The 25,165-nt window shown below is 35.4% G+C and overlaps 2 protein-coding genes across 4 annotated transcripts in view; one reads left to right on the top strand and one right to left on the bottom strand.

Annotated features, from left to right (window-relative positions):
• HSF2 (heat shock transcription factor 2) overlaps positions 1–8,403 on the top strand; it is a 36,960-nt gene extending 28,557 nt beyond the window's left edge. The window contains exons 11-13 of one of the 3 annotated variants that reach the window (XM_028117088.2): positions 118–171; positions 3,157–3,241; positions 6,153–8,403. In XM_028117088.2, coding sequence (XP_027972889.1) covers positions 118–171; positions 3,157–3,241; positions 6,153–6,157 — 144 coding nt within the window. In that variant the 3' untranslated portion in view covers positions 6,158–8,403. Of the gene's footprint in view, positions 1–117; positions 172–3,156; positions 3,242–3,677; positions 5,588–6,152 lie in introns of those variants that run through there. The other 2 variants (XM_028117086.2, XM_028117087.2) reach the window with 2 other exon arrangements.
• A 1,162-nt stretch (positions 8,404–9,565) lies between these two features.
• Positions 9,566–25,165, bottom strand: part of SERINC1 (serine incorporator 1) — a 42,885-nt gene continuing 27,285 nt past the window's right edge. Inside the window, exons 3-10 of the mRNA XM_028117019.2 lie at positions 24,372–24,541; positions 17,547–17,626; positions 17,173–17,310; positions 15,268–15,437; positions 15,067–15,157; positions 13,297–13,441; positions 12,955–13,185; positions 9,566–11,139 (exon numbers count right to left, since the gene is read on the bottom strand). Of these exons, the coding sequence (XP_027972820.1) occupies positions 11,004–11,139; positions 12,955–13,185; positions 13,297–13,441; positions 15,067–15,157; positions 15,268–15,437; positions 17,173–17,310; positions 17,547–17,626; positions 24,372–24,541 (1,161 nt within the window). The 3' untranslated portion in view covers positions 9,566–11,003. The remainder of the gene's footprint in view (positions 11,140–12,954; positions 13,186–13,296; positions 13,442–15,066; positions 15,158–15,267; positions 15,438–17,172; positions 17,311–17,546; positions 17,627–24,371; positions 24,542–25,165) is intronic.

Here is a 25,165-nt window from a genome sequence, read left to right as displayed (position 1 = left end):
TCCTAGTGCAGGAGCTACATCTCTTCACCCAACATGGCTGTATAAAAATTTTGAACACACAGTTAATTCTTTTTTAATATTTTTTAAACTTATCATCTTTCTTGTTTGGTCTTTCAGCTTTTCACTAGTTCTGTGCAGATGAATCCCACAGATTACATCAATAATACAAAAGTAAGTTTTAATTCATGTTGCTCAGGACCCATAGCTGTAAGAATCTGAAAAAAAATCCTAGTAAGTAGAGAGCAGTATCACTCCCAGTTACAAAAAGCATTTTGTATTCTTACCTTATATGTGTGATCAAGATAGTAAAACTCTAGATGAAAAAATAGCTTTTGATTATGGGGTGAGTTATTGCCCAGTTCTGCAGGCACGTGTTTGATTAACTGTCAGTACAAAATGAGCCCTCAAAGTGCTGGGAGATCAGCTGACTTAAACTTGGCATGTTCAGGTGTATCACTGAAATAAATTATTAAAATATTATTTCTTCATGTTTTATGTGCTTCAGTTTACATTCTTATTCCTTCTATAAACAGCATTTTTTATTGAAAATTCACTGGTACCCATATTCTTAAATAAGTTCCTTCATTTTATTAGCATACAATAGAAGCTCAGGGATTTGAACTAATTTGTACTAATTGTAGGTAAGGCAAGTTGAAACGATGAAGTATGGATTTTGGACATTTTTTTTTTTTTTTAAAGTAATGGTTTTGTTATTTTCCTAATTCCAGTTGGGATTAGCAAATGTTGACAGGAAATTAGAACTGGTTTTTAATGAGTAATAAGGACAGTTTGACATTGTTAAGAGCAAGTGATTAGAATCATTCTGTTACTTTGTATATAGCTTATACAATAGGTGTTTTTATAATAGATGTATACTCTGTTTATCTTGCATTTATACCAGACTTCAGTCCCACTTTTTATTGAATACAAAGGTGTAAATCAAGTCCTCTGAAATTTGTACAAATTCTAGATTAGTGAACTTAAAATTTTATTTTGGTTTTTGTTCTTTGTCGTCTAAAAATGAACACTTAGATGTATGTGATTAGAGTGAGGGGGTAGAATTTTTCTAATGTCACATGTGAGGATAGCCTAACCAGATTTTCTACATATTCAAAGTTATAGCCTGGGTAACTTAGAGTTGAAAGAATTTGTGAGTTTTTGAATTAAAAAGTTGATTATACATTGAATATTTGGATTTTTTTTTTTAAGTAAATAGCACCTGAAATTTTTTTTTTTTTAAGATTTTATTTATTTATTTGACAGAGTCACAGTGAGAGAGGGAACACAAGCAGGGGGATTGGGAGAGGGAGAAGCAGGTCTCCTGCAGAGCAGGGAGCCCGATGCGGGGCTCGATCCCAGGACCCTGGGATCATGACCTGAGCCGAAGGCAGACGCTTAATGACTGAGCTACCCAGGTGCCCCGAATATTTGGATAATTTTTATCAGGGGTTAGCATACCTTTTATAAAAAGACCAGTTGGTAAACACTTTTGAGTTTTGCAGGCCATATGTTCTCTGTCACAGCTACTTAATACTGTAATTGTAGTGCAACGGCAGCCGTAGACAGTACGTAAAAGAACGAGTGTGGCTGTGCTTCAGTAAAACTTTATTTACAAAAACAGGCAGCATGCTGAATTCGGCATGTGGACCACAGTTTGCCTGGATTTATATTGTAAGTTTCTATGGATCACCTCAACACACTGGGTTTCAGTAAATACGGTATTATTAAATGTTAGGTCTTAAGGTGAATGAACCCATATCATGCATTCATTTAGTGAATGTGCTACACTGTTTGTTTATTGCTACACATTGAATCATTCTTTATTCTTGGATTATCCTGTTTATTCCAAAACCAATTGCTTAATTCCTTAAGTTCTCAGGAATAGTTAAACAGCAAATTGCATATTGTTCTGTAGTGCTATAGAAAGAAAATGACTTTTCATTATAGTTCTGAAATCTAGATTGTTTTCAAATAATTGGCACATCAGCTGTCATTCCCTTGCTCATGACAAGTATTGTATTAACCTAGATTACAACACTTTTTTTCTAACAAATCAGGATACTTGTACTCTTCAGTAGAGCCATCTAAGTGGTCACTACTAATGAATAAGAATTTGTACAGGAGATGAATCCCCTTTGTCATCCTCGTTCTCATATGTTTTAGAACAACAGTGGCACCCTTGAAAACTACCTATTTTAAAAAGTAAAAAATAATGATGGTATTATTGCATTAATGTTTATTGCAATTGCTAAATCAGAAATGTTTTTATGTACATTTTTGGAAAGGTTTAGTTTATTATACCTTGGGGCCATTATTGCTGAATCTGGAAACTTGCACTGCTTCATTTTATGATGAATATCAGGGGAATCATAGGAATTAGTATGTTTTTTACACCGTATATACTTAACGAGCATGCAGGTGTCTGGGACTTACAGCTATTTAGGGAAAATTTTGAACCTCAGCACCTCAGTTTGAACATCGTTGAAAAGAGCACTGAAGAACTAAACAGCACTAAAGGTTTAATCCCCTTTATAATCAGATGTGAGGAGAGAAGACTGGTTGAAAGAAGCAATTTAAATGACAGAAAAGAACTTGCAGGAGTCTCAAAAAGGAAATGAAGAAACTTCACCTCAACTTTGAGGCTTCCAAATACAGAAATAGTACTTTTAAGGATATCACCATGTCATCCTGAGCTACTCTAAATATGTTCACTTATGCTAAGTATTCTGTTTGTGAGTGAAGAGAGATGAGTAATACATACTTTTAATCAAAACTGTTTGAGTTTAATTGATTAAAGAATTATCTCTTAGTTTGAAACCAGCCATCTCTGATTCATTCCCATCTTTTACCTGTGACAAATTCTGTCTGTTCTTTTTGAAATGCCCCTTCTTTTCGTATTTAACTGTCATTCCTAGTTTAGGTTCTTTGTTTCAGCCACTGATGATAGCAGTAGTTTTCTTAACCGGTCTCTTAACCAGTCTTACCTATTCAAATCTCTTTGTCTCTCTAATTCATCTTTCCTGGTGCTCCCCTTTCCCCTTTATTTCAGATAATATACCAATATTCACATACTGTACCAGTTTTTTTTATTTTTGCTGTTTTAGGAATATATAAAATGTGAAACAAGTATTTTTTATATTATTTTTTTTCTTTTAGTCTGAGAATAAAGGATTAGAAACTACCAAGAACAATGTAGTTCAGCCAGTTTCAGAAGAGGGAAGAAAATCTAAACCCAAAACAGGTAGGTATAAATGTAGTATTAGTTTTTACAGATTTTTAAAATTAAGAGTACTACATAGAAACTAATGTGAGCCAAGGAAAGTCTTTGCCATATTTAACAATTGACCACAGAATGTACTGTTCTCAGTTCTATGCATAATGTATCAAGGTTTCAGCTTAGAGAAAAAATTAAATTGGTGAGGTACTAGTTCTTTAAGTCTTTTTTTTTTTTTAATTTAACTTTAGGAGAACTGAAAGAACTCTCTTAATTATTGAATAAAAGACTTAACTCTTCCGACTAGTACATTTTAAAATTTGCTGACACAAAGTATATTTCTTGTTTGGGTGTATAAGGGTAGTGATTGCATATATGCACAGCTGTTTCCATTTTTTCCACCTTCAGCTTGAACTCTGTATAAGCTGGTGATAAAAGAGCATTTTTCTAATCTTTATTATAGATAAGCAGCTTATCCAGTACACTGCCTTTCCACTTCTTGCATTCCTCGATGGGAACCCTGCTTCTACTGTTGAACAGGGGAGTACAGCATCATCAGAAGTTATGTCCTCTGTAGATAAACCCATAGAAGTTGATGAGCTTCTGGATAGCAGCCTAGATCCAGAGCCAACCCAGAGTAAGCTTGTTCGCCTGGAGCCATTGACTGAAGCCGAAGCTAGTGAAGCCACACTGTTTTATTTATGTGAACTTGCTCCTGCACCTCTGGATAGTGATATGCCCCTTTTAGATAGCTAAATCCCCAGGAAGTGGACTCTACATGTATATATTCATCAAAATGATGAACTATTTATTTTAAAGTATCATTTGGTACTTTTTTTTGTAAATTGCTTTGTTTTGTTTAATCAGATACTGTGGAATCAAAAGCACCTTTTGCTTTTCTCACTTACACACTCTTGCAAAGCTTTCAGATGTTACTCAGCTACGTAGGTACACAAAATTTAATGCACATTGTTGGCATTATCTTTAAGTTGGATTCAAATGGCCATTTTTCTCCACTTGTAGTAACTTGGATTTCTTTTTTACATATATGCCCATTAACCCCAGTTAAACTTTTGTTTGTTTTACTTGTTTGATGCTGTCTGTTTGCATTGAGTGTAAGTCACTAGAACTAATGGTAGAACTCTTAAACCTTTGTCTGTTCCAGTTACTTTTATCAAATATTTTTCACTTGGCTTATTTTTAAAACTGGGAACATAAAGTGCCTGTATCTTGTAAAACTTCATTTGTCTCTTGTTCAGAGAAGTTCATTCATGTTCAAAGGAAAGGCAAAGTATACCTGAGTGCTTGCTGTCAGATAGGGCTCCAGCTCCATACACATAAAAAGAAGGGGGATGGGATGGCGTCAACCCCATCCATCTCATTGGACTAGTTTTAAGTAAAAGTTTTCTGATTTGTTTGTGTTTTTTTTTTTGAACCATACTATTTAGTAAAATAAATATAATGAATGTTGCGTACTAGTGTCTGTTATGTGTCTTCTTTAGAGGTGACACCCACATGTAAAAATTTTTCCTTTTTATAGGAAGTAGATAGACTTTAATTGTAAACTGTCTGTTGTCCATTATTGAGTCACACCAAGATCTTCGTGCCTCATCTCAAGATAGACTGTGTATTACAAGAAGGAAGGAACATAAGGTCTCTAAACTTAATGTGTTTTAAGTTCTTCTGTGTTAAAAAATTATACTGGCTTGCTTTCTATATTTCTAATAAAGAACTAAGAGAAGTATGCCTCTCATTGTCCCAAATGAGATAAGAACATTATCACTGGATGCCACCCAAAGACCTGTAATTTTTGCCCCTAGAGAAGATGAAACAGTAACACTTTCTCCCTTTGGAATAGTTGTTCAGTAGGCTTATAGAGGCTTAATGCAAGGCAGGCACCTCTTTTATCAAGTTGAATGCTACCTTCAGGCAGAAGGCTGGAAGCAGAGCAGTTTATATCTGAATATTTTATAGGGCCATTTAATGAGTAATTACAAATTTGGCCTTCCTCTTGGCAATATTCTGTCTCTCTATATCCTGGAATTTCTCTTACTATGATGTAAATATTCAAAGTAAAGCCTAGCAGAGAGAGAGGAAACCCTTCCTTCGCAGATCTTAAAACATTTGGCTCTGACAGTGGCATCTTGGTGAACTAATTCAAGTCCCCAGAAGTTAGTTTCTACATAAGCTATAGAGGTCACTTTCCTAGAGGTTGTTAAAGTGAGAACAAGAATTTAGAGCCTGAGAGAGAGAACTTTAGAGACTTTTCTTATTCCCTTCTCTTCTTCAGTGTGGAATATGATTAAGTTTCTTCTCCTGGGGGACATTTTGGAACTTTAGAAGTCTTCTAAAAATCTTGAAAAACTTAATACCTTCTAGTACTTTTTTAAGTTGAAATTAAAATTTTTCATCTTTAGTTGGAAGGAATTTAGGGTATTGTTAATAAATACTACCACTTAAAAATAAAATTGTTACTGTTTAAACGTAGTTATATGCTTTTTAAAATGTATCTAAAGGAATCTAAATACCATATTGATTTGATATCCATCATCATCCATTCCACTTCTCCCAAGAATTTTATCCTACATTTGTTACGTGTGAAAGTTATACATCGAAGATACTGTCACACTTCTCTGCAACTAAATTTGAAATTGTTTCCTATAACCTTAAGTTTCTAAGCATTAAAGAAGTTTGTGTCCAATTACACACAGTTCATCAAGACAGTATTAATTATCCAAACCATTTTCTCTATCATGCAGTTAGATTACTACTACTTCGTAAACAGGGTAGCTGTGTAACTGAGTTCTGATAAATAGCAATAATCGCGCCTCAGATAAACCTCTGATAGATAAATCGGAAGTGATGTACAGAACTTCCAGGTCTGGTCTGTGAAAACCTCCCCTCTGCAATCCTCCTTGCTCTTTTACCCCTCCACTAGCCTGATGCAGAGTATATGGCTTCTGAGTATACATTCAAGAAGGAAGAAATTTGGCTTCCTGAATCACTGCTTAGAAGAGAGCCACCCATCAATCTTGGACACCCATTGTAGACTTCAGGTGAGTGGAGAACAAACTATGTTCTGCCTTTGGATTTTTTTTTTTTTTTTTGGTTGATCTTAGTGTTCGCTAATACTCAAATTTTAGCAAACATTAAACAGTAAAATTTTATCAGAAATAACATTTTTAGTGAACAGGTCTTGATGGGGTGGGGAAGAGTACTTCTCCAATTTTTTTGTATCTGAAGGTGAAGATTATCACTGTAAGAGCATCAGTTTCATTCCTTTTTGTTTTCCTAAGTATTCAACTCTTAAAAACTTTATAATACCAAAAAGTCTATGATGGAAGGAATTTTGTTATAGCACCATCACTCAGTCCTTTGAACTTCAGAATTATATACTAGAACTATTTTATTTTTTAATGACTTACCAGCTGGTGACTTAATTAGATCATCTTTTGATTCGTTGAAAGTGAAAAAATAGAAACTACCTGAATTGCAACAGGATTTTTTTCTCCCTAGTGTCATTCTTTCTCACCGGTATTTAAAATTTTGTCTTTATTTGGTGTTCGAGATTTTATCGGAAGTGCCTTGGTAAGATTCAGAATGTTTAAGAGGTACATCTTCGTTAAAGGTGGAAAGTAATTGTTGAGAGGGATGATGCCTTGATGTCCTTAAGGCATCTTTTCAGGCAGATCCAAGTTCAGGAAGGAGTAATAAGGCAATTGAAGATCTGGAAACTGATTTCTCTAAAAACTCTTGTTTACCAGAGGAAGTCTCTGTACTGTTTGGAAAACAAGTACCACAGTATAAAGACCATTGATTTTGAGTGCTCCCCCATCTTCATCCCCTTTATAACTTTCTTTCACTTGGGGGGGGGCGGTTATAAGTATTGCCACACATATGACAGAGCTGTATGTTCCTTTAGGGTGTGTCACCTTGTTTTTCATAGGGATGGTATGTATGCTCAAGTGATAAAAGGCTTAAATGTGAAAACAGTCTGCAGACTGGGAAGATGACAAAATGATATTCATTGTGATGTACATACATAGAATGTTACGTTTAAGAATTAGAGCCTAGGGCACCTGGGTGGCTCAGTCGATTAAGCGACTGCCTTCAGCTCAGGTCATGATTCTGGAGTTCCAGGAGTCCCGTGTCGAGCTCCCTGCTCAGCAGGGAGTCTGCTTCTCCCTCTGACCCTCCCCCATCTCATGCTCTCTTTCTCTCAAATAAATAAATATCTTTAAAATAAAAAAAATTAGAGCCTAAATATTCATTTCAAGCACATATGAAATATCTTTTGAGAATTGGTTATATATTAGGCCATAAAACAAATGAACAAATTTCATGGAATTGGTATCAAACTACTATACAAATAAACCAGACCTTTACAGTTTTGAGGAGTACTGGCATGGTATTTTGTAGAGTGACCTTCATTTGGGTTTCCTGTTTTTCCCATGATTAGACAGGAATTACTGGGTTTGGGGTAAGAGAGACCACAGGGGTGAAGTGCCATTTTCACCATTTATTAAAGTATCCTACTGGTTTTTTCTCTGGAGAACCCTAATAAGGAACAAAAATTTCTCTTTATCATCTTACATCTTAGAACACAGAAAATCATCTGCCCAGTAAATGGGGATGCTTTCAGAGTGTTACAGAGCTGTACTAAAAAGTGTGTTGAGCTGGCCAAGTAGTGACAAGTTTAATATAAAGGAACTACAACACAAGAAAAAACATGTTAGATCTTGATAAATTGAAGCTCATCAAAATTAAGCACTTTTGCTCTGCAAAAGACCCTGTCTGTTCAGATGGAAAGACAGACTAGGAGAAAATATTTGCAAACCCATTTATATGATAAAAGGTGTGTATTTAGAATATACGAACTCAAAACTCAACAAATTACAATAAAAAACCATCCAGTTACGAAATTGCCAAAAGGCATGAATAGACATTGGACCTATAGATGGCAAAAAAGCAAATGAGATATCCAACATCATTAGCCATTTAGGAAAGGTAAATCAAAACCACAATGAGGGGCGTCTGCCTTTGGCTCAGGTCATGATCCCGGAGTCCTGGGATCAAGCCCTGCGTCGGGCTCCTTCCTCAGAGGGGAGCCCTCTCCCTCTGCCTGCTGCTGTGCCTACTTATGTTCTTTGTCAAATAAAATCTTTAAAAAAAAAAAAAACCACAATGAGGGGCACCTGGGTGGCTCAGTTGTTAAGCAAGCGTCTGCCTTTGGCTCAGGTCATGATCCCAGGGTCCTGGGACTGAACCCCTCATCGGGCTCCCCGCTCAGTGAGAAGCCTGCTTCTCCCTCTCCCACTCCCCTGCTTGTATTCCTGCTCTATCTCTGTCAAATAAATAAATCTTAAAAAAAATAAAACCAGAATGAGGTAACACAATATTCCTATCAGAATTGCTAAAATTAGTGACCCCAAATGCTGGCAGGGATGCAAAGAAACTGGTTCATACATCGATAGTGTGAACACTCTGGAAGATGGCAGTTTCTTGCAGAACTAATCATTTAACCCACCCACAAGGATTCTTCTCCTAATCCCTGGTTCCAAAGAACCACTGATTATTTTCATCATTGAAAGTGTATTATAATAAATGAAGTGACACTCTATGTGACCTTTTGGGATTGGCTTTTTAATACACTTGCATACTTCCTTGGAGATCCAGTCAACTTGTTTTGTGTACCAAAAGTTCATTCCTTTTATTGTTTAGTAGTCCATGGTATAGATGTACCACTGTGTGTTTAAACATTGACGAGTTGAAGCACTTTGGGATGTTTCCAGTTTGGGGTATTGCGAATAAAGCAATGGATGATGTTCTTGTATAGATTGTGTGAACATTAAGATTTTTCTGAGAAAATGCCCATAGCCATTGTCTTGCCTGTAATATTGGAGAAATCATACCATTTTAAATTATTGAATAAAGTACACTAACCCTTGGTAACTCATATGGAATAGAGTACTTCATTACTATTTTTTGTTGTGTTAAGGGACTTTTTTATGTCATCTTGTGTCAGAAAGCATCCATTTGCAACTTAGGAAAATGCCTACAGGAGACATATAGAATATTTATCAAATGAATTAAAAATATTCTCCAAACTAAACTGGCCCGTCTACTAAAGGTTCTTTAGGAGAACATCACTTTAATTACCTGGGATCCAATTTCAGGGGTTACTTACAGAGGACCAAAAGAGTAGAACTGCCACCTTTAAAACAATTCAGGTGTTCAGCACACAAACGGACAGTTAACCCTGTTTCAGGTTCTTTTATACACAGAAAAAAGTAGGTCTGAGTATTACAGCCACCTAAATTTGAGTTGCTAAAGAATTAATACACCACACACTTTCTCTGAATTCATTTATTTAGAGATAGAACACAGCCATTCAAAATGATGGAACACAGTATCAACACAGAATAAAGTTGGGGAATTAAGTTGAATTGTTATCTCTCATTTACATTAATAAATACCTTAAAAGAAGCAAATGTAGATTTTTAAGATTAAGACACTAATAACATGTACAAGTAAGTTTCTAAGTTAACTGTCATACTGCTTGATTTTCAGGTTGAACGACTGTAATTATAATAAACTATATATTTCAATCAGATGGCAGCAAATACAAAAGCATTTTAAACATCTTCTGAACTGTATAGTGTACTATAAGCAGTTTATATCTATAGCATTCCATCATTCTCCTGGCCTCAGTTTATGGGTAGAAGGCAAGCTGGACACCAGCAAATCACATAACAAATTATCCACCACAAACGAGGTGTATAATCTATTATGCATGTATTTTGAATAGCAGTTATTTTTGAATGCCAAAAGAATGCCAGCTGTTTTGGGGGAAACTTGGGATTTCCCAGGTTGGTCACTGATTAGCTACAGTTTTCTTCATTTTTAAAATGAAGGATTGGACTAGATTTTACCTAAGTATCTCCTGAGGCTTAGTATATTAGTTTTGTCCTGTCAAAAGTTTACTACCTTTGATTTTCAAAATGAACTTTCAAAGTGCCCCTTCTAACCCACGATTATCTTTTTCAAAAGCTTTGTCTAAATCCTTCAGAGTTCCTAACATCTCCATTGAACCTATACTTTTGCAAGTGTTTATAAAGACTAAAACAAAGTTGGTATGTTGTTATGAAAGGCCATCCCTACCCAGGGAAGATTACAACCCTAACTGGGTATTCAAATTAGTAACCCACCGCCACCAATCTTTCTAGGAAGCCTCTGTCTCTTAATCTCCATACTAATTTACACTGTTGTCCATCAAACACTCCCTACCTGTATAAATTCCTTATCTTCACATCAAGGGAAAAACCTGAAAAGATTTTTCAGACAACTTGTTTATACAATTTTACAACAGCCACGTTCTTTGCAGTCTCTTGTAGGGCAAGGCATCAAATATTTCAAAAGGCAGCCATACATTTCCTTTTATACCTTCTAAAACAGCTTAGGGACTAGCACAATTTAAAAATCAAATTGTCAGTTTTGTTTTTACTCTTAATTTCACAGGCACAGAGCTAAAGATAAACCTAACAATGTCCACTTTTCCTAACTCACCACCAGACTCCTAAATCTCTCCCTTTGTAATTCATTCTAACACACTTATCAATGTGCATGGCAAGAATACAATGAATAAAATGGCAAGCGATAAAATCTAATTCATGCCAGAACACTGGAGAAGTTACATGGGAAGCACACACATACACAACTTTACAAAAGTTGGGAATACTGTTAATCTCAAGCAATGATCAAAGTGGGACTTTCATGCCAGAAGTCCCGTTCAATCAAAATCACGATTTGTAAGAACAAGTGGTGCCACTAGTGTCCAAACATACAACACAATGCCAATCCAACTAGAAGAAATTTTCACCCATACTGCTGTCCACTGACTTTTCATCTCACGAGAAGGCTCGTACCTAAAATTTAAGAAAAAAATGAAAGGGAAAGGCTTGGATTATCAGCTATCATGCTACTTATTTCGCTTTACTTCAAAGGTGTTCTTTGTATACGGTTTGTGATAACAGATACACAATTGCTGAGCTAATCTGTTGCCCTGCTTGCCATACTACTTCAAGAGCTAATGTGAAGGTAAAAATCAAGAATTTCCTTTAAAAGGACATTGGCCTCTGAAGTAGCCCTTTTACTAATACTCAGAGGCTCTTTATGTACAGTCCTCACTTTCTGAAAGTCTGTTAGGCCACTCTGCTTTTACAAAATACCTATATGAGTAAGGTAAATGGCTTTTTTCTTAAAAGCAAAATTTCTCTGGGTTTCTTTCAGTTAACAAAAACAGGTACTAATATAAGTCTTTCATAAAAATGAAATAGCATAATACAAACTATAACAGTGGGGGGGGGAACCTGTATTTTTGCCTTAGTAGTCAGAGACAGCAGAGAAATGGAGTGTGATGCCTGGATAAGTAAGATGCTGTTAAAAAAGACTTATCAATCCTAGGGACACCTGGGTTGCTCAGTTGGTTAAGCGTCTGCCTTCGGCTCAGGTCATGATCCCAGAGTCCTGGGATCGAGTTCTGCATCGGGCTCCTTCCTCAGTGGGGAGCCTGCTTCTCCCTCCAGGGGAAAAGGGACTGAAAAGACTTCTCAATCCTATCTTGTATAGAAAGTATAATCTGTTCAAAGTGTGTATATATGGAAACCACTCTCCCACCTTCAGCCTTTTCAGATTTAAGAGATTCAGAATACATCCCAAATTTACCTTTTTGTGCAAATGAAACATACAAAAAATATTTTCATCTAAAGTTTTGGGTTTTTTTTTTTTGTTTTATTTTTAAGTAATCTTTATACCCACCATGGGGCTCAAACTCACAACCCTGAGATCAAGAGTCACATGCTCCTCTGAGCCAGCCAGGTGCCCCGATCTGAAGTCTTAACGTTTAATATTATCTGACAGCCAAAGCTGTGAATTACTGAACACTACATGGATTCTTATCACTTAATATGCTGCAGTGTAGGAATTTTTAAAAATACTTATTTTTCAATAGTAAATGCCAGTAAAGTGTGCTCTTAAAATGAAGAATCTTTTTCCACATCTTTTTCTGATATTCAAAGTCCTCTTACAAGTTGTGAAGGGTATTCTGCTTATAAATTATTAAAAACAGAACTTTCCAAACCATATGGTTCAACTTGAATCTTAAATTAAATCTCTCAGTAACCTAACCATTTCGACAAAATTAGAAATTTCTTGAAAACAAAATAACTACCTTCCTATTACTAGAAAGATTTATAAATTGTAAAGTGATAAAAAAAGCATAAATTACAGCTACAGAGAGTTCTAAGGATCCAATTTTTTAGAGTAGCCATATTCTTTATATTAATCTACATTAATGTATGTCTTAATTCTGAAAACTTAAGTGCTTTTAACAGTAGTTTGAACAAAATAGAGAAAAAGATTTATCTTATGCCATGTCAAGGATTGGTTAGAGTGTCAAAAAAATAAAGCATTGTGTTGAATCAACTATTAACATGGAATTTCTGTAAAAAATGTGTTAATTTCATGAAGCTTCTGATTTTAATCTCTTCAAGATTTGGAAGTATTTCAATATTAATGCCAAAGCAAGGAAGGAAAGATTGCATTTCTCATACTGATCTCATTATTCATTTAGATGTAAATTTTGAAATACACTGGAGGATAAAAAGTACTTCATACCATATGCTTTGCAATGCAATCATGAAAAACATCAAAATTTCCACACGCACATGAAATATAATTACCTGTACCAGTTGGTAAGGGTCATCATGATATAGAGTGAAGCCAAGAAAAGCATGAAGTGAAAGAAGGAGTAACTGTAAGTAACACCATCCCTTTCATTATCTACAGCTCGGTGAGCATCATCTCCATCCTCCAGTGATCCATCACTTCTGGCTCCACCATCTTCTATTAATGTTGATTCATCACTTGTTAGAGTCAATTTATTAACCTGACTGTTGTTCGAAGTACGGATGCTGCATAAAAGACAGTTAAGGAAGAAAGAAGGAAAAAGGGTATTTTAAAAAAATGATTTTTAAATGAATGGCTAGATTTCTTGTTAAAAAAAAACCCACAATTTTTCTTACCTTGAATAAAACACACACAATAAAAAGAGGATCAGTCCTATAATTCCTTGAGCATGCCACCACTGGACAGATTGCCCCTCCTTTGGAACAGTGCTTGTTGTATTGTACCCAATTATGCTTAGTAGACTTGGGTTGCAGTTTGTTTCTGTAATGTAAATTAAGGTCAAATTAAAATGTCAGAACTCGTATAAAAAATAATTTATTTTGGGGGCCTAGTTTTTGTTTTTGTTTTTTAAATCTTTATTCCCTTGCATATTCAAAAAATTTTCCTGGAAAAAGGTACAAATATAAGAAAAAATACTTTGAAATAACTTGTATTTATTGATGAGACCTTTTAAATATTATACTGCTAATTTTATAGAAGTGCCCAGAAAAATCAAGTAATTTCATTTTAAACCTAGAGAACTGAGATATTAAGCTTTCTATTGATCAAAAAATAGGTGAAATTTAGATGAGGTCTCCTAAGTATAATAAAACTCTAGTACACTTAGGAATAAAATTCAGGTGTTCTAAACGAAAATCTCAGTGGCTTTTCCTAATATACGTTGTAAGAGAACCGTGACTATGAAATTTATAAACTTGCCAAAGTATGTTGCTATGTAAGCAAGGTAGCTTACACATAAAATTACCAGTTACTAGAATTTTAACAAATGCTTTGTGGAAATGTCCAAATAACTCATAATGACCTAATCTGTACTGTTTCTTAACTTTCGTAAGAAAAAGTAAGGTTTGTATTCACTGGAGTATCCAAATGTTTTTCTCTCCCACAAAGCCAGATATATCAACTACCATCTTATTAATGAAACGATCCTTAATTAGGGGAAAAAATAAACAAGAAAAAAAATGATTCTTATCTTAGAGCAATTCAGGTAAGAGTAAGCTCTAAAGTAAATTAATAAAATTTTTTTTCTAACCACTTAGCACCTGAACAAAAATAATCTTTAATACTAAAAACAGCCTTCCTCCAACTATTGATAAAGTACCTACTGAGTTTATAAACTTGAAATATAAAGTTTATAAACTTGAAATCAGATTCAGATAATTTTCTTTTTAAGTAAAAGGGAACATTTTCTTCATTTTCAAAATCAGTAACTAATTTCTCGCTAATTTGTTTCACCCCACTGGCTTCTAATCTCATGGAATACAATGTAACTGGCCTATAGATTCATCAGAGAGCCCAATTACATTCATTTGCAAGGTACTCACAGACAAAAATAATATCTTAATTAGTAAAAAAAAACTGCTTAACAATGAATCAAGGTGCATATTAACAGCTTTTCTTTATATACTATCATAAATATGACTGTACAAATTAGGTATATTTGTTATAATTTTCACATTAACTTCTTATAATTTATTAGTGAAAGAAACAAAGTGAAAAAATACATAGTACATCAAACACGAAAATGGTATTATTTCCATACTGTTTATTTCTCTAGAGGCTTATTTTTTTTTTTAAAGATTTACTTATTTTAGAAAGAAAGAAAGCAAGAGCAAGAGAGCGTTGGGTGGGGGGTGGGGGGGAGGATCCGAGGGAGAGAAAGGATCTTAAGCAGACTCTCTGCTGAGTGACCCAGGGATGATCTCAGGATCCATGAGATCAATGACCTGAGCCATAATCAAGAGTCAGATGCTTAACCCACTAAACCACCCAGGCACCCCTAGAGGCTTATTTTTTAAATAGCTTAATTTCTCAAAATGACCATCTTTGAAAAAAAAAAAAAAAACTTGTAGAATTCATTAAAAAGAACCTAAGCAAACAAAACATACCCGGTTCATTGGTCATAGCAGACCATGTCAAATACATTGTGTAGACTGTGATTACTGAAGACTGTAACAAACCAGATCTTGGTTGTGATTCCTACAAAGAAAAATTAAGCAAGACAAATAAATATTCTGACATCATTCAAGATTTAGGGAAAACTTAGAAAAATGGAAGTTTCATAAAAACTAATGATATAAAGATCATACTTGGATTTTTGGCAGTATAGACATTACAGAAGCACCAAGGCAGAGGAGCATGTTGACGCTGATGAATGCTTTATTTTCTGAACAACTGGCTGGATGAGTATAATAAACAAAGAACAGGACGATAGCAACTAAAGACAGCAGATAATTCAGAGCTGTAGCTGATAACAGTGCTGTGAAAGAAATATAATTGGACAATTAGAATTTATCACGAATATCAGGAATTAGGCATAGGGCTCATTTTAAAAACAATCATTTTATTCAAAATGTATTTGAAGCAACTACCATTGTCAGCATTATGCAGGCTATAAAAGCAAAGAAGAATATTTCTGAACTTTATCACAGTGACTTTATAGTCTTCACACAGAGCTCACTATAGTATTTTCAAGGACAATAAGGTGACATATTAAATATTTTATTAATAGTAATAGCTCCATTACAAACACATTCACATACATTAGCCATAATTTTCAAAATACAGAAAAATAAAAGGAAAAGTACTTAATGCTAAGCCCACAAAACAATGCTTTTCTCTATTAACTAATTATCTTTATTTTTTATTTAGAAATATATTTTTTAAGTAGTCTCCATGCCTAGTGTGGAGCCCAACACAGGACTTGAACTCACAACGAGATCAAGACCTGAGATGAGATCAAGAGTCCCAACGCATAGCTGAATAAGCCACCCAGGCACCCCTTAACTAATTATCTTTTAAAAATATTTTATTATGTAACAGTAAATCATTATTATTTAATAAGACAACCCAAGTTTCTTCTATGTAAATTAAAACACATACAATGTTTTGTTTTTGTGTTAATATGTGCTCCATATACAGGTGTTTATGCAGATGTGCCTGACGGGATCCACCCAACATGTATTTATTAAATGCCTACAAAGTTCTAAGCACTGCTGATACAGCAGGGAACAAAACAGAAACTTGCATTAGATTTGCATTAAAGAATGAGGTGTTCTATAAAAGTGAATTTCCCAAATGACTAAAGCTTATTTCTTTGAATACTAAACTCTATTTTAACCACCGAGATTCAAATACCACAAACTAGTTCTGAGAGAAATACCAGGCTAACAGATACAATGGATATAGCTTTCAATCTGATTTAAAATATTTAGCTGAAACTCAGATCATCTCACATAAAAATTTAGATTTATGGCTTCTTTTGAAATAAATCAAGAAAAAATTTAAGCAACACTGAGCCCACATTTCCATAAGGCAACTACTATATGAAACTGAGCAGCAGCTATGCACACCTTAAATAGGGTCTTCATCACAGTTCTGTTTGCACAAGGATTGACTATGCACTTAACCCAAGTCTCTTCCCTCCTTTTCATCATTTGGGGCAAGCCAATGAATTCTGATCCCTGTTCTGCTGTAAAACCACTGGACTCAAGCTCATCATTACAAACAAAACAGTCACACTACTACAAGAATCCCCTTATGTGTTACTGACACAAAAAGGCATCTTTCTACTTATATAAAATGAAATGTTCTAGAGCTGCTTTTCGTATTTTTTCTGCATGCTGATGTTTATGAATGATGCCACTGTTTATTTCTAGCAGTCCTAGTCCCTTTAATATTTTTAACCTGCTCTAGAATAGGAAATTAGGCTGTAAAAAGTACATACTGTCAGCAGTAGCCTTTGCAACATCTATTTTAGCCATTCAAGGTATTTTGGATTATTTCCTGGCTCTTGGGTATGTTCTGATTCCCTAAAAGCTATCTCAACAAGTTGTTGACACAATGTGATTAAGATGCCACTCACAAACTTTTGAAGTAAACACTGCTTCACAAAAACTTACATCATAAAAATCTTGATTTCCCTAGAATCTACATATATGCTCTCACCTTCAGAGTTCATCTACCTTGAAGATGCTCTGTAAGACAAAGCTTACCTGCATACCAACATCTTGAGTTCCCTTCTTCCATTTTTTCAACCCATGATTCATTCCATGAATGGGCAAAATCAATAAGTAAGACTAGCTGTATGAGGATGAAGCAAAAGGCACCTGCCATGCCTACATAAAACCACACTGAAAGAAAAAAAAAACATATACAAATGAGTGGCTGGTTCACTTTTTATTATTTCATCTTCATACAATACACGAAAGGGAAAATAATATTTTACACAAATGCCTTGATTTTGCCAACTGGGGTAAAAAAAACAAAAAAAAAAAAACAAAGCAAGTAGTGTTACAGTCCCAGGTAACAGTTATGTCAGTTTCTTTATAAAACATCAACATCACACAATTAAGAAAAGATTTATTACCAGTTGTAAAAGTTCCTTCTGGAATGAAGAAAGCCCCAATAATAATAGCAATCGCTGCAGCAAATTTAAAGAACCAAAATCTAAAAGAAATAGAAATACAATTTACTAATAAATATTCACTCAACAAAGTTTCATATATGAAATCATTTAAGAGCATCTGAAGAAACAGTTTATGTGACTTTAGGACAGTTTTAGGAAAGACAGATTTATAACTAATTCACTAGAAGAAAATGAGAATATCAGTTCTCTATTCACAGGTTGATTTTAAATAATGAATGGGTATAATGCTAAGTGAAATAAGAGAAACACAAATAACCATATGATTTCACTCATATGTGGAATTTAAGGAAGAAAACAAATGAACAAAGAAAAAAAGACAAAGAAACAAACAAAAAACCCCAGACTTTAAATACAGAGAACCAACTAGTGGATGCCAGAGGGGAGGTGGGTGAAATAGATAAAGGGTATTAATAGTACACTTATCTTGATGAATGCTGAGAAATATAAAGAATTGTTGTATCATTATATTGTACACCTGAAACTAATGTTAACACACTGTATGATAATTTTACATGAATAAGAAGAAATTAAAAATAAGAATGGGATAATATGTGAAAATATAAGGTGCACTGTACAAATGAATAGTTTTACAAACACATGATAAATACTTCATCCAAAACTCTGATGATAAAAAACCCAGCTTTCAGGACATCAGCATCTTGATGGCGAAAGTCCCTATTTTTTGGTTCTCCTGTTTTTAACAACTAATTAGGCTTCCATCCATTAACAGAAGTGCCTCTGTGGAAGATGTGAGATCCAGAAACATTTGCCAAGAGACCCAGGAAAAGTCTTCAGCACCTGTGTGCTTGGTAATAGGCAGACAGACTTTGGCATGGGCTGCAGAACCAATAAACTTCCCTAACCCCTCCCAGCTTTTGCCAGTTGGGGAAAACCTAGAGTGCCGATGGGGGCAAATATCCATGAATGAGAGACACTTTATAAAAGTCTAGCCCTCCTGAGGTAAGATTCCAGCATGGCGTGTGTGTGTGTCGGGGGGTGGGGTGGGGAGATGAGTTTCAGTGCAGCAGAGAGAAGAGGAACTCTGTCAGCATCGCCCCTACACCATGGCAATACAGTATGGACACAATCTGGCAGCAACCTCTCCCATGGGGGAAAATGAGAGCTGGGAGTGACAGCTACCCCAACTCTGTGGGACAATTCTGGAGAAACCCATTTCTCTCCAGAAGCACCCAGATTACTGAGGCAGGACCTAAGGGGAGATAGGAGATGGGGAAAGCAGCAGATAAGAATGTCAAAAACCATTAAAGGAACAGTTTCTGCCAACTACATTCAGGACTTAAGCAGGAAGTATGTTCACAAGTCTCTGGGAGATCCTCAGCCAAGGATATCTCCACTGGCTATGTGGGACCCCAAACACCTGGAGTACTAAACCCACACCTCCCACTGGGCCACCAGTTCTTTGTGCTCCCAAGTGTGGCAGAAAGAGCCAATTCAGTAATGACAGTGCTCTGAGAAAAACACACCATGATCTGTAGATAAGGGAGAAAGCACAAACTTGAGTTGTACTGCCGCCACCTGGAAACAAAAAGATTTCCAGTAGCCAGCAAGGTGAGTTTTAAGAACCAGAGAAGTCATAAAAGCCTAAGATTTCTTCCACAAAAGGGAGCAAGAAGTGTGTGCCAAGTGTATAAATACAAGGTCAAAGAGAACCCCAGATACATATAACAGGATCAAGAAGAGTATACCCCATATGAGGGCAACCAGTAGAGACCTGAGATAGCTGCTACCTCAAGCCACAATACAAAACGACAGGGAACATGAAAACAAGAAAACATTCCAACACCAAAAGATGATAATCCAACAACTGAGCTCAAAGGCATGGAATCTTGCAATCTAGCGAATAAAGAATCAAAACAGTTGCTTTAAGGAAACTCAATGAGCTACCAGAAAACACAAAAAGACAAAATGAGGGAAAAAAAAATACATGAACAAAACAAGAAATTTAGCAAAGCCAGAAACCATAAAAAATGAACCAACATCTGGAGCCGAAGAATTTGATGGAAGAAATGAAAAATGCAAACGAGCACTTGGCAGCAGGGTAGATCAAATGTAGGACAGAATCAGCAACCTAGAGAACACAAATTTTGAAATAACTCGATAGTAGTGAACAGAGGAAAAAAGAATGAAAAAGAGTGAAGAAAGCCCATTTGATCTATGGTATCTGAACATTAGAATAATTAGCGTTCCAGAGGAGAGGAGAGAAAGAAGGGGGCAAAGTTTATTTAAAGAAATAACGGAGAATTTCCCAAGCTTGGGAAGTATACACCCGTGTTCACAACTCTAAACAGATTATGCTATTATCTCCATGCAAAAGACCTTCTCTAAAACACAAACTGTCAAAGATGGAAGAAAAAGAGAGAATCCTAAAAGCAGCCAGAGAAAAAGAGGATCTTAATCTACAAATGATCTCCCACTAAGCTATCAGTGGATTTCTCAGCAGAAATTCTTCAGGGCAGGAGAGGGGACTGACACATTCCAAGTTGTGAAAGAAAAAAACTGCCAGCCAAGAATACTCTATCTACCAGAGTCATCCTTCAGATATGAAAGAGAAATAAAGACTTTCCCAGATAAAAGCTGAGTTCACCACTAATAGACCTACCTTGCAAAAAATGGTCAAAGTTCAAGCTTAAATGAAAAGATGCTAATCAGTGACATGAAAACATATGAAAGTATTTAACAGACTGGTAAAAATAAATATACAGTAAGATCTAGGAAACGAATTCTATAATAGGATGACATGTTAATATTTAACTATAAAGGTTAGTAAGAAGTATTAAAAAACTATACTAGGTTAACACATAATATAAAAAGTGGTAAATTATGACATCAAAAGTACAAAAGGGAAGAAGTAAATGGATAAGAGCTTTTATATACAATTGGAGTTAAGTTGCTATCGGCTTAAATGGACTGTTTTATCTAAAAGATGTTTTATGTAAGCCTCACAGTAACCACAAAGTAAAAACCTACACAGTAGATTCACAAAAGATAAAGGGAAACAAAAGAACCAGAGAACACCAATTTACAAAAGCAGGCAGAAATGGTGGAAAAAGAAACAATGGAAATACAGAACAACCAGAAAGCAATGAATAAGAATATTACTAATAAGGCCTTACGTATCAATAATTACCCTAAATGTGTATATACTAAATTTACCAATCAAAAGGCATGGTGTGGCTAGATGGATAAAAAACTAAGACCAAACTATATGCTGCATACAAGACTCACTTCAGATTTAAGGACACTCACAGGCTCAAAGTGAAGGGATAGTAAAGGATATTCCATGCAATTGGAAAGCAAAAGAAAGTGGGGTTAGCATACCTATATCAAACAAAAGAAAAATTCAAGACGAAAAAGGTAACAATGGGATGCCTGGGTGGCTCAGTCGGTTAAGCGGCTCCCTTTGGCTCCTGAGATCAAGCCCCGCATTGGGCTCCCTGCTCAGTGGGAAGCCTGCTTCTCCCTCCGCCTGATCTGCCTGCTCGTGGTCTGACAAATAAATAAAATCTTAAAAGAAAAAAAAAGGTAACAAGAGACAAGGCTGTTATATAAAGATAAAGGGGCCAACTCAATTCTCCACAAAGATACAACAATCGTAAATACATAAATCGTAAATATAACCCAACATCGGAACACTTATGTATATTAAGCAAATACTAACAGATGTTAAACAGTAGACTTCAATACCCCACACTTTCAGCAATGGATAAATCCTCCAGACAGAAAATCAACTAGGAAATGCTGGAATTGAACCATATGTTAGGCCAAATGGACCTAACACATTTACAGAACATTCCATCTAACAGCAACAGAATATACATTCTTCTTAAGTGCACTCTCCAGGATGAACATATCATACGATAGGACCCAAAAAAGTCTTTTCAAATTTAAGACTGAAATCATACCAAGTATTTTTTCCAACTACAACAGAGTGAAACTAGAATCAACAAAAGGAAACCTGGAAAATTTCCAAGCATGTGCCAACTAAACAACCCACTCCTGCAAAACCAAGAGATCAAAGAAATCAAAAGAGAAATTATCTCTAAACAAATTAAAATACAAACACAACGTAATAAATAAAATATACAGGACGCTGCAAAAGCAGTTCTTAGAGGAAGTATATAGTGATAAATGCATATATTAAGAAAACAGAAAGATCTCTAATAACCTTAACTGTATACCTCAAAGACCAGAAAAAAGAGGGCCAAAGTTAGCAGAAGCAGGGAAGTAACAAATATCAGAGTGGAAAGAAACATGATTCAGAACAGAAAAAACATAGATCAATGAAACTAAGAGCTGGTATTTCAAAAAGATAAAACTGACAAACCTTTGGCTAGACTAAGAAAAAAAAGAATACTCAAAATCAGAAACAAAAGAGAAGACATTACAACTGATACTATGAAAATATATACATTCATTAGAAACTGCTTGAAGGATTATGTGTCAACAAATTGGATAACCGGAAGATAAGGATAAATTCTTAAAAACATACAACCTATCAAGACTAAATCAGGAAGAAACAGAAAATCCAATTAAAAGATGGGCAGAGGAACTTAGATATTTTTCCAAAGCAGACATACGAATGGCCAACAGGTATATGAAAAAGTGCTCAATATCGGGGTGCCTGGGTGGTTCAGTCGTTAAGCGTCTGCCTTCGGCTCAGGTCATGATCCCAGGGGCTCCCAATCGAGCCCCGCATCGGGCTCCCTCCTTGGTGGGAAGCCTGTTTCTCTGACTCTCCCACTCCCCCTGCTTGTGTTCCAGCTCTCCCTCTTTCTGTCAAATAAATAAATAAAATCTTTAAAAAAAAAAAAAAGAAAAAGTGCTCAATATCACTAATCATCTGGGAAATGTAAATCAAAGCCATTATGGGGTATCATCTCACACCTGTTAAAATGAAATGGCTATCATTAATAAGAAGTAAAAAGGGTTGACAAGAATGTGTGAAAAGGAAACCCTTGTGCACTGTTGGTGGGAATGGAAACTAGTTCAGCCACTATGAAAAACAGTATAAAGGTTCCTCAAAAAATTAAAAATAGAAACTATCATATGATCTAGCAGTTCCACTTCTAGTTTTATATCCAAAGGAAATGGAAACAGGATACCAGAAAGATGCCTGCTCTCCCATGTTTACTGCAGCATTATTCACAATACGCAAGATACGAAAACAACCTAAGTGTGTGTCAATGAATGAAGAAACTGTGGTATAGATACACAATGGAATGTTATACAGCCATGAGAAAGAAGCAAACCCTGCCATTTGCAAGGACATATATGAACTGCAAAGGCATTGCGCTGAGATAAGCCGAAGAAAAACAAATACCGTATGGTATCACTCATATGTGGAATCTAAAAAAGCCAAGCTTGTAAAAATTGAGAATAAAATGGTTACCAGAGTATGGGGTACGTGGGGGGAGCAGAACTGGGAGATGTCATTAAGCGGAACAAACTTGCAACCAGTAAGTAAGTCCTGGAGATCTAATGCACAGCGGAGTGATTATAAGCAGCAAAACTGTTACTACAGACTTCAAAGTTGCCAACTATTCTCATCACAAAAAAGAAATAATAACTATGTGACATGACTGAGGTGTTGGCTAACCCTACAATGGCAATCACAGTGCAATATACAAATGTATGAAATTAACACTTTGTATATGCTAAATCTACAATCTTTTGTTAATTTTATCTCAATTAAAAAGAAAACACATGTAACGAAGATGGTTCCAAGAGTGCTACATGCATGCTACTTTGACTAGTGTTATCACAGGGAATAGTTATCACAGCCATTCTGTGATGCATTTTGAGAAGTGTTTAAAAATACATTTAATAAATATATTTGTAAAAGTACAAATAAACAAATACCAATGACTACAAGGACAAAATAAATCAACCTGTCACAGCACATTTTTCACTAATATTTGTATTTCACTTGTTCATTCTTCCTGTCTTCGGTAGCATAATAAAAAATAAGCAACAGCAGATACTCAAAAAATTTTTTTAGTTCATTATGGGGAGAAAAGAACAGATAAAATTCAAAACATTCAAATTAAGTACCAGAAGTGATGCTCTACATTAAGGGATATTAATAAAAGAGGGACCCTGAAGTTTCTTTCTAGATTGTCTAGTACAACCATTTAGACAATCAATCACCCTGCTGAGGATTAAAGTTTTTCATTTTGGTTGCACTGTAGGTCTAAGTAACCAAGTTCAGTGTCATGTAGTAAGACTGATCTACCAAGAGCTAAGAGGAGGAGGAATGAGTTCCTCGTTATTAGTAACAGATATGGCAGACCCTCTTTTGTTTTAATTAATTAATTTAGAGAGAATGCACAAGCAGGATGGATAGAGGGAGAGGGAGAGGGAATCTCAAGCAGACTCCCTCCACGCTGAGTGTGGAGCCCGAGGTGGGGATAAATCTCACCCTGAGATCATGACCTGAGCCAAAACCAAGAGTCAGATGCTCAACTGACTGCGGCACCCAGGTGCCCCAGTTGATTCTCTTTTTATGATGAAGTATAAAACATCATGCATCAGAGATTATACCAATAAGTAATCCAAGACTACTATTTAATATTTATATTGGTAAAATCTGATATTCTCAGTAGAGACAAGAAGATATTTTTACCTGGTCATTCATGAATAACAAAATAAACCTGCAAACTCCATGACTATCTTAAAGTTTCTTTAGACAGACTCAAAATAACTGAGAAAACGCTACCCAGACTTTTGTATCATTCAAAGACGTACCCATTATGCACTGCAGCTCTTGGATCACTGCTGCTCTTCACTTTGATCATTAGCAGAGAGAGGAGAAGATAGAACATAGCCAAGCCAAAGCACAGACGGTACACAGCTTTATAGCCAACCAAAATATTACAAGGAACGATGCCTTTTTCATTTTCACAAAATCCAGGAATCTAGAAAAACAAAGAGTTTATGATGTAGAATTTTTTCAAGTAAAAATGAAAGTTCTAGGTAATCAAATAGTTTAAGGTTTAGAAAACAGAAATTTGCTTTACAGTTTATGTTGAATATGTAAGCAAGTTAAGTCTGGAACATTTTCATCAGATAGACATTTAACTCTCTTTTTACTTTATTCGAGCCCATGAAAAACTACAAATGCTGAACCAAAACTGGATGTTTATTCTGACTTGCAGACTTATTCTAAATTTCCTAAAAGGTGCATTCTCTTGTGATATGCTGAATTACTTGTATAAGAGAGAAATACAATCAATAAAAGATTAAGAAATTATATAGTAAGTCAGCTTCTAAATACTGAAGAGAACAATGATGGCTTCTCAGAGCTAATGTGACCTAAATACATTTTGAGTTCTGAATTCTACAAGTGTTATTTTTTTTAAAGATTTTATGTATGTCAGAGACAGAGAGAATGAGCAGAGGGAAGAGGCAGAGGGAGAAGCAGGCTCCCCGCTGAGCAAGGAGCCTGATTCGGAACTCTATCCCAGGACCCTGGGATCATGACCTGAGCCGAAGGCAGATGCTTAACCAACTGAGCCACCCAGGCATCCCTACAAGTGTTA

Source organism: Eumetopias jubatus, unplaced genomic scaffold, assembly GCF_037043125.1.
Source record: "Eumetopias jubatus isolate StellerSeaLion01/CBP00866 unplaced genomic scaffold, mEumJub1_p1.0 scaffold_6, whole genome shotgun sequence".
NCBI lineage: Eukaryota > Metazoa > Chordata > Mammalia > Carnivora > Otariidae > Eumetopias > Eumetopias jubatus.
Note: the sequence above shows the minus strand (reverse complement) of the source record. Positions and strands in the feature narration are given on the sequence as shown.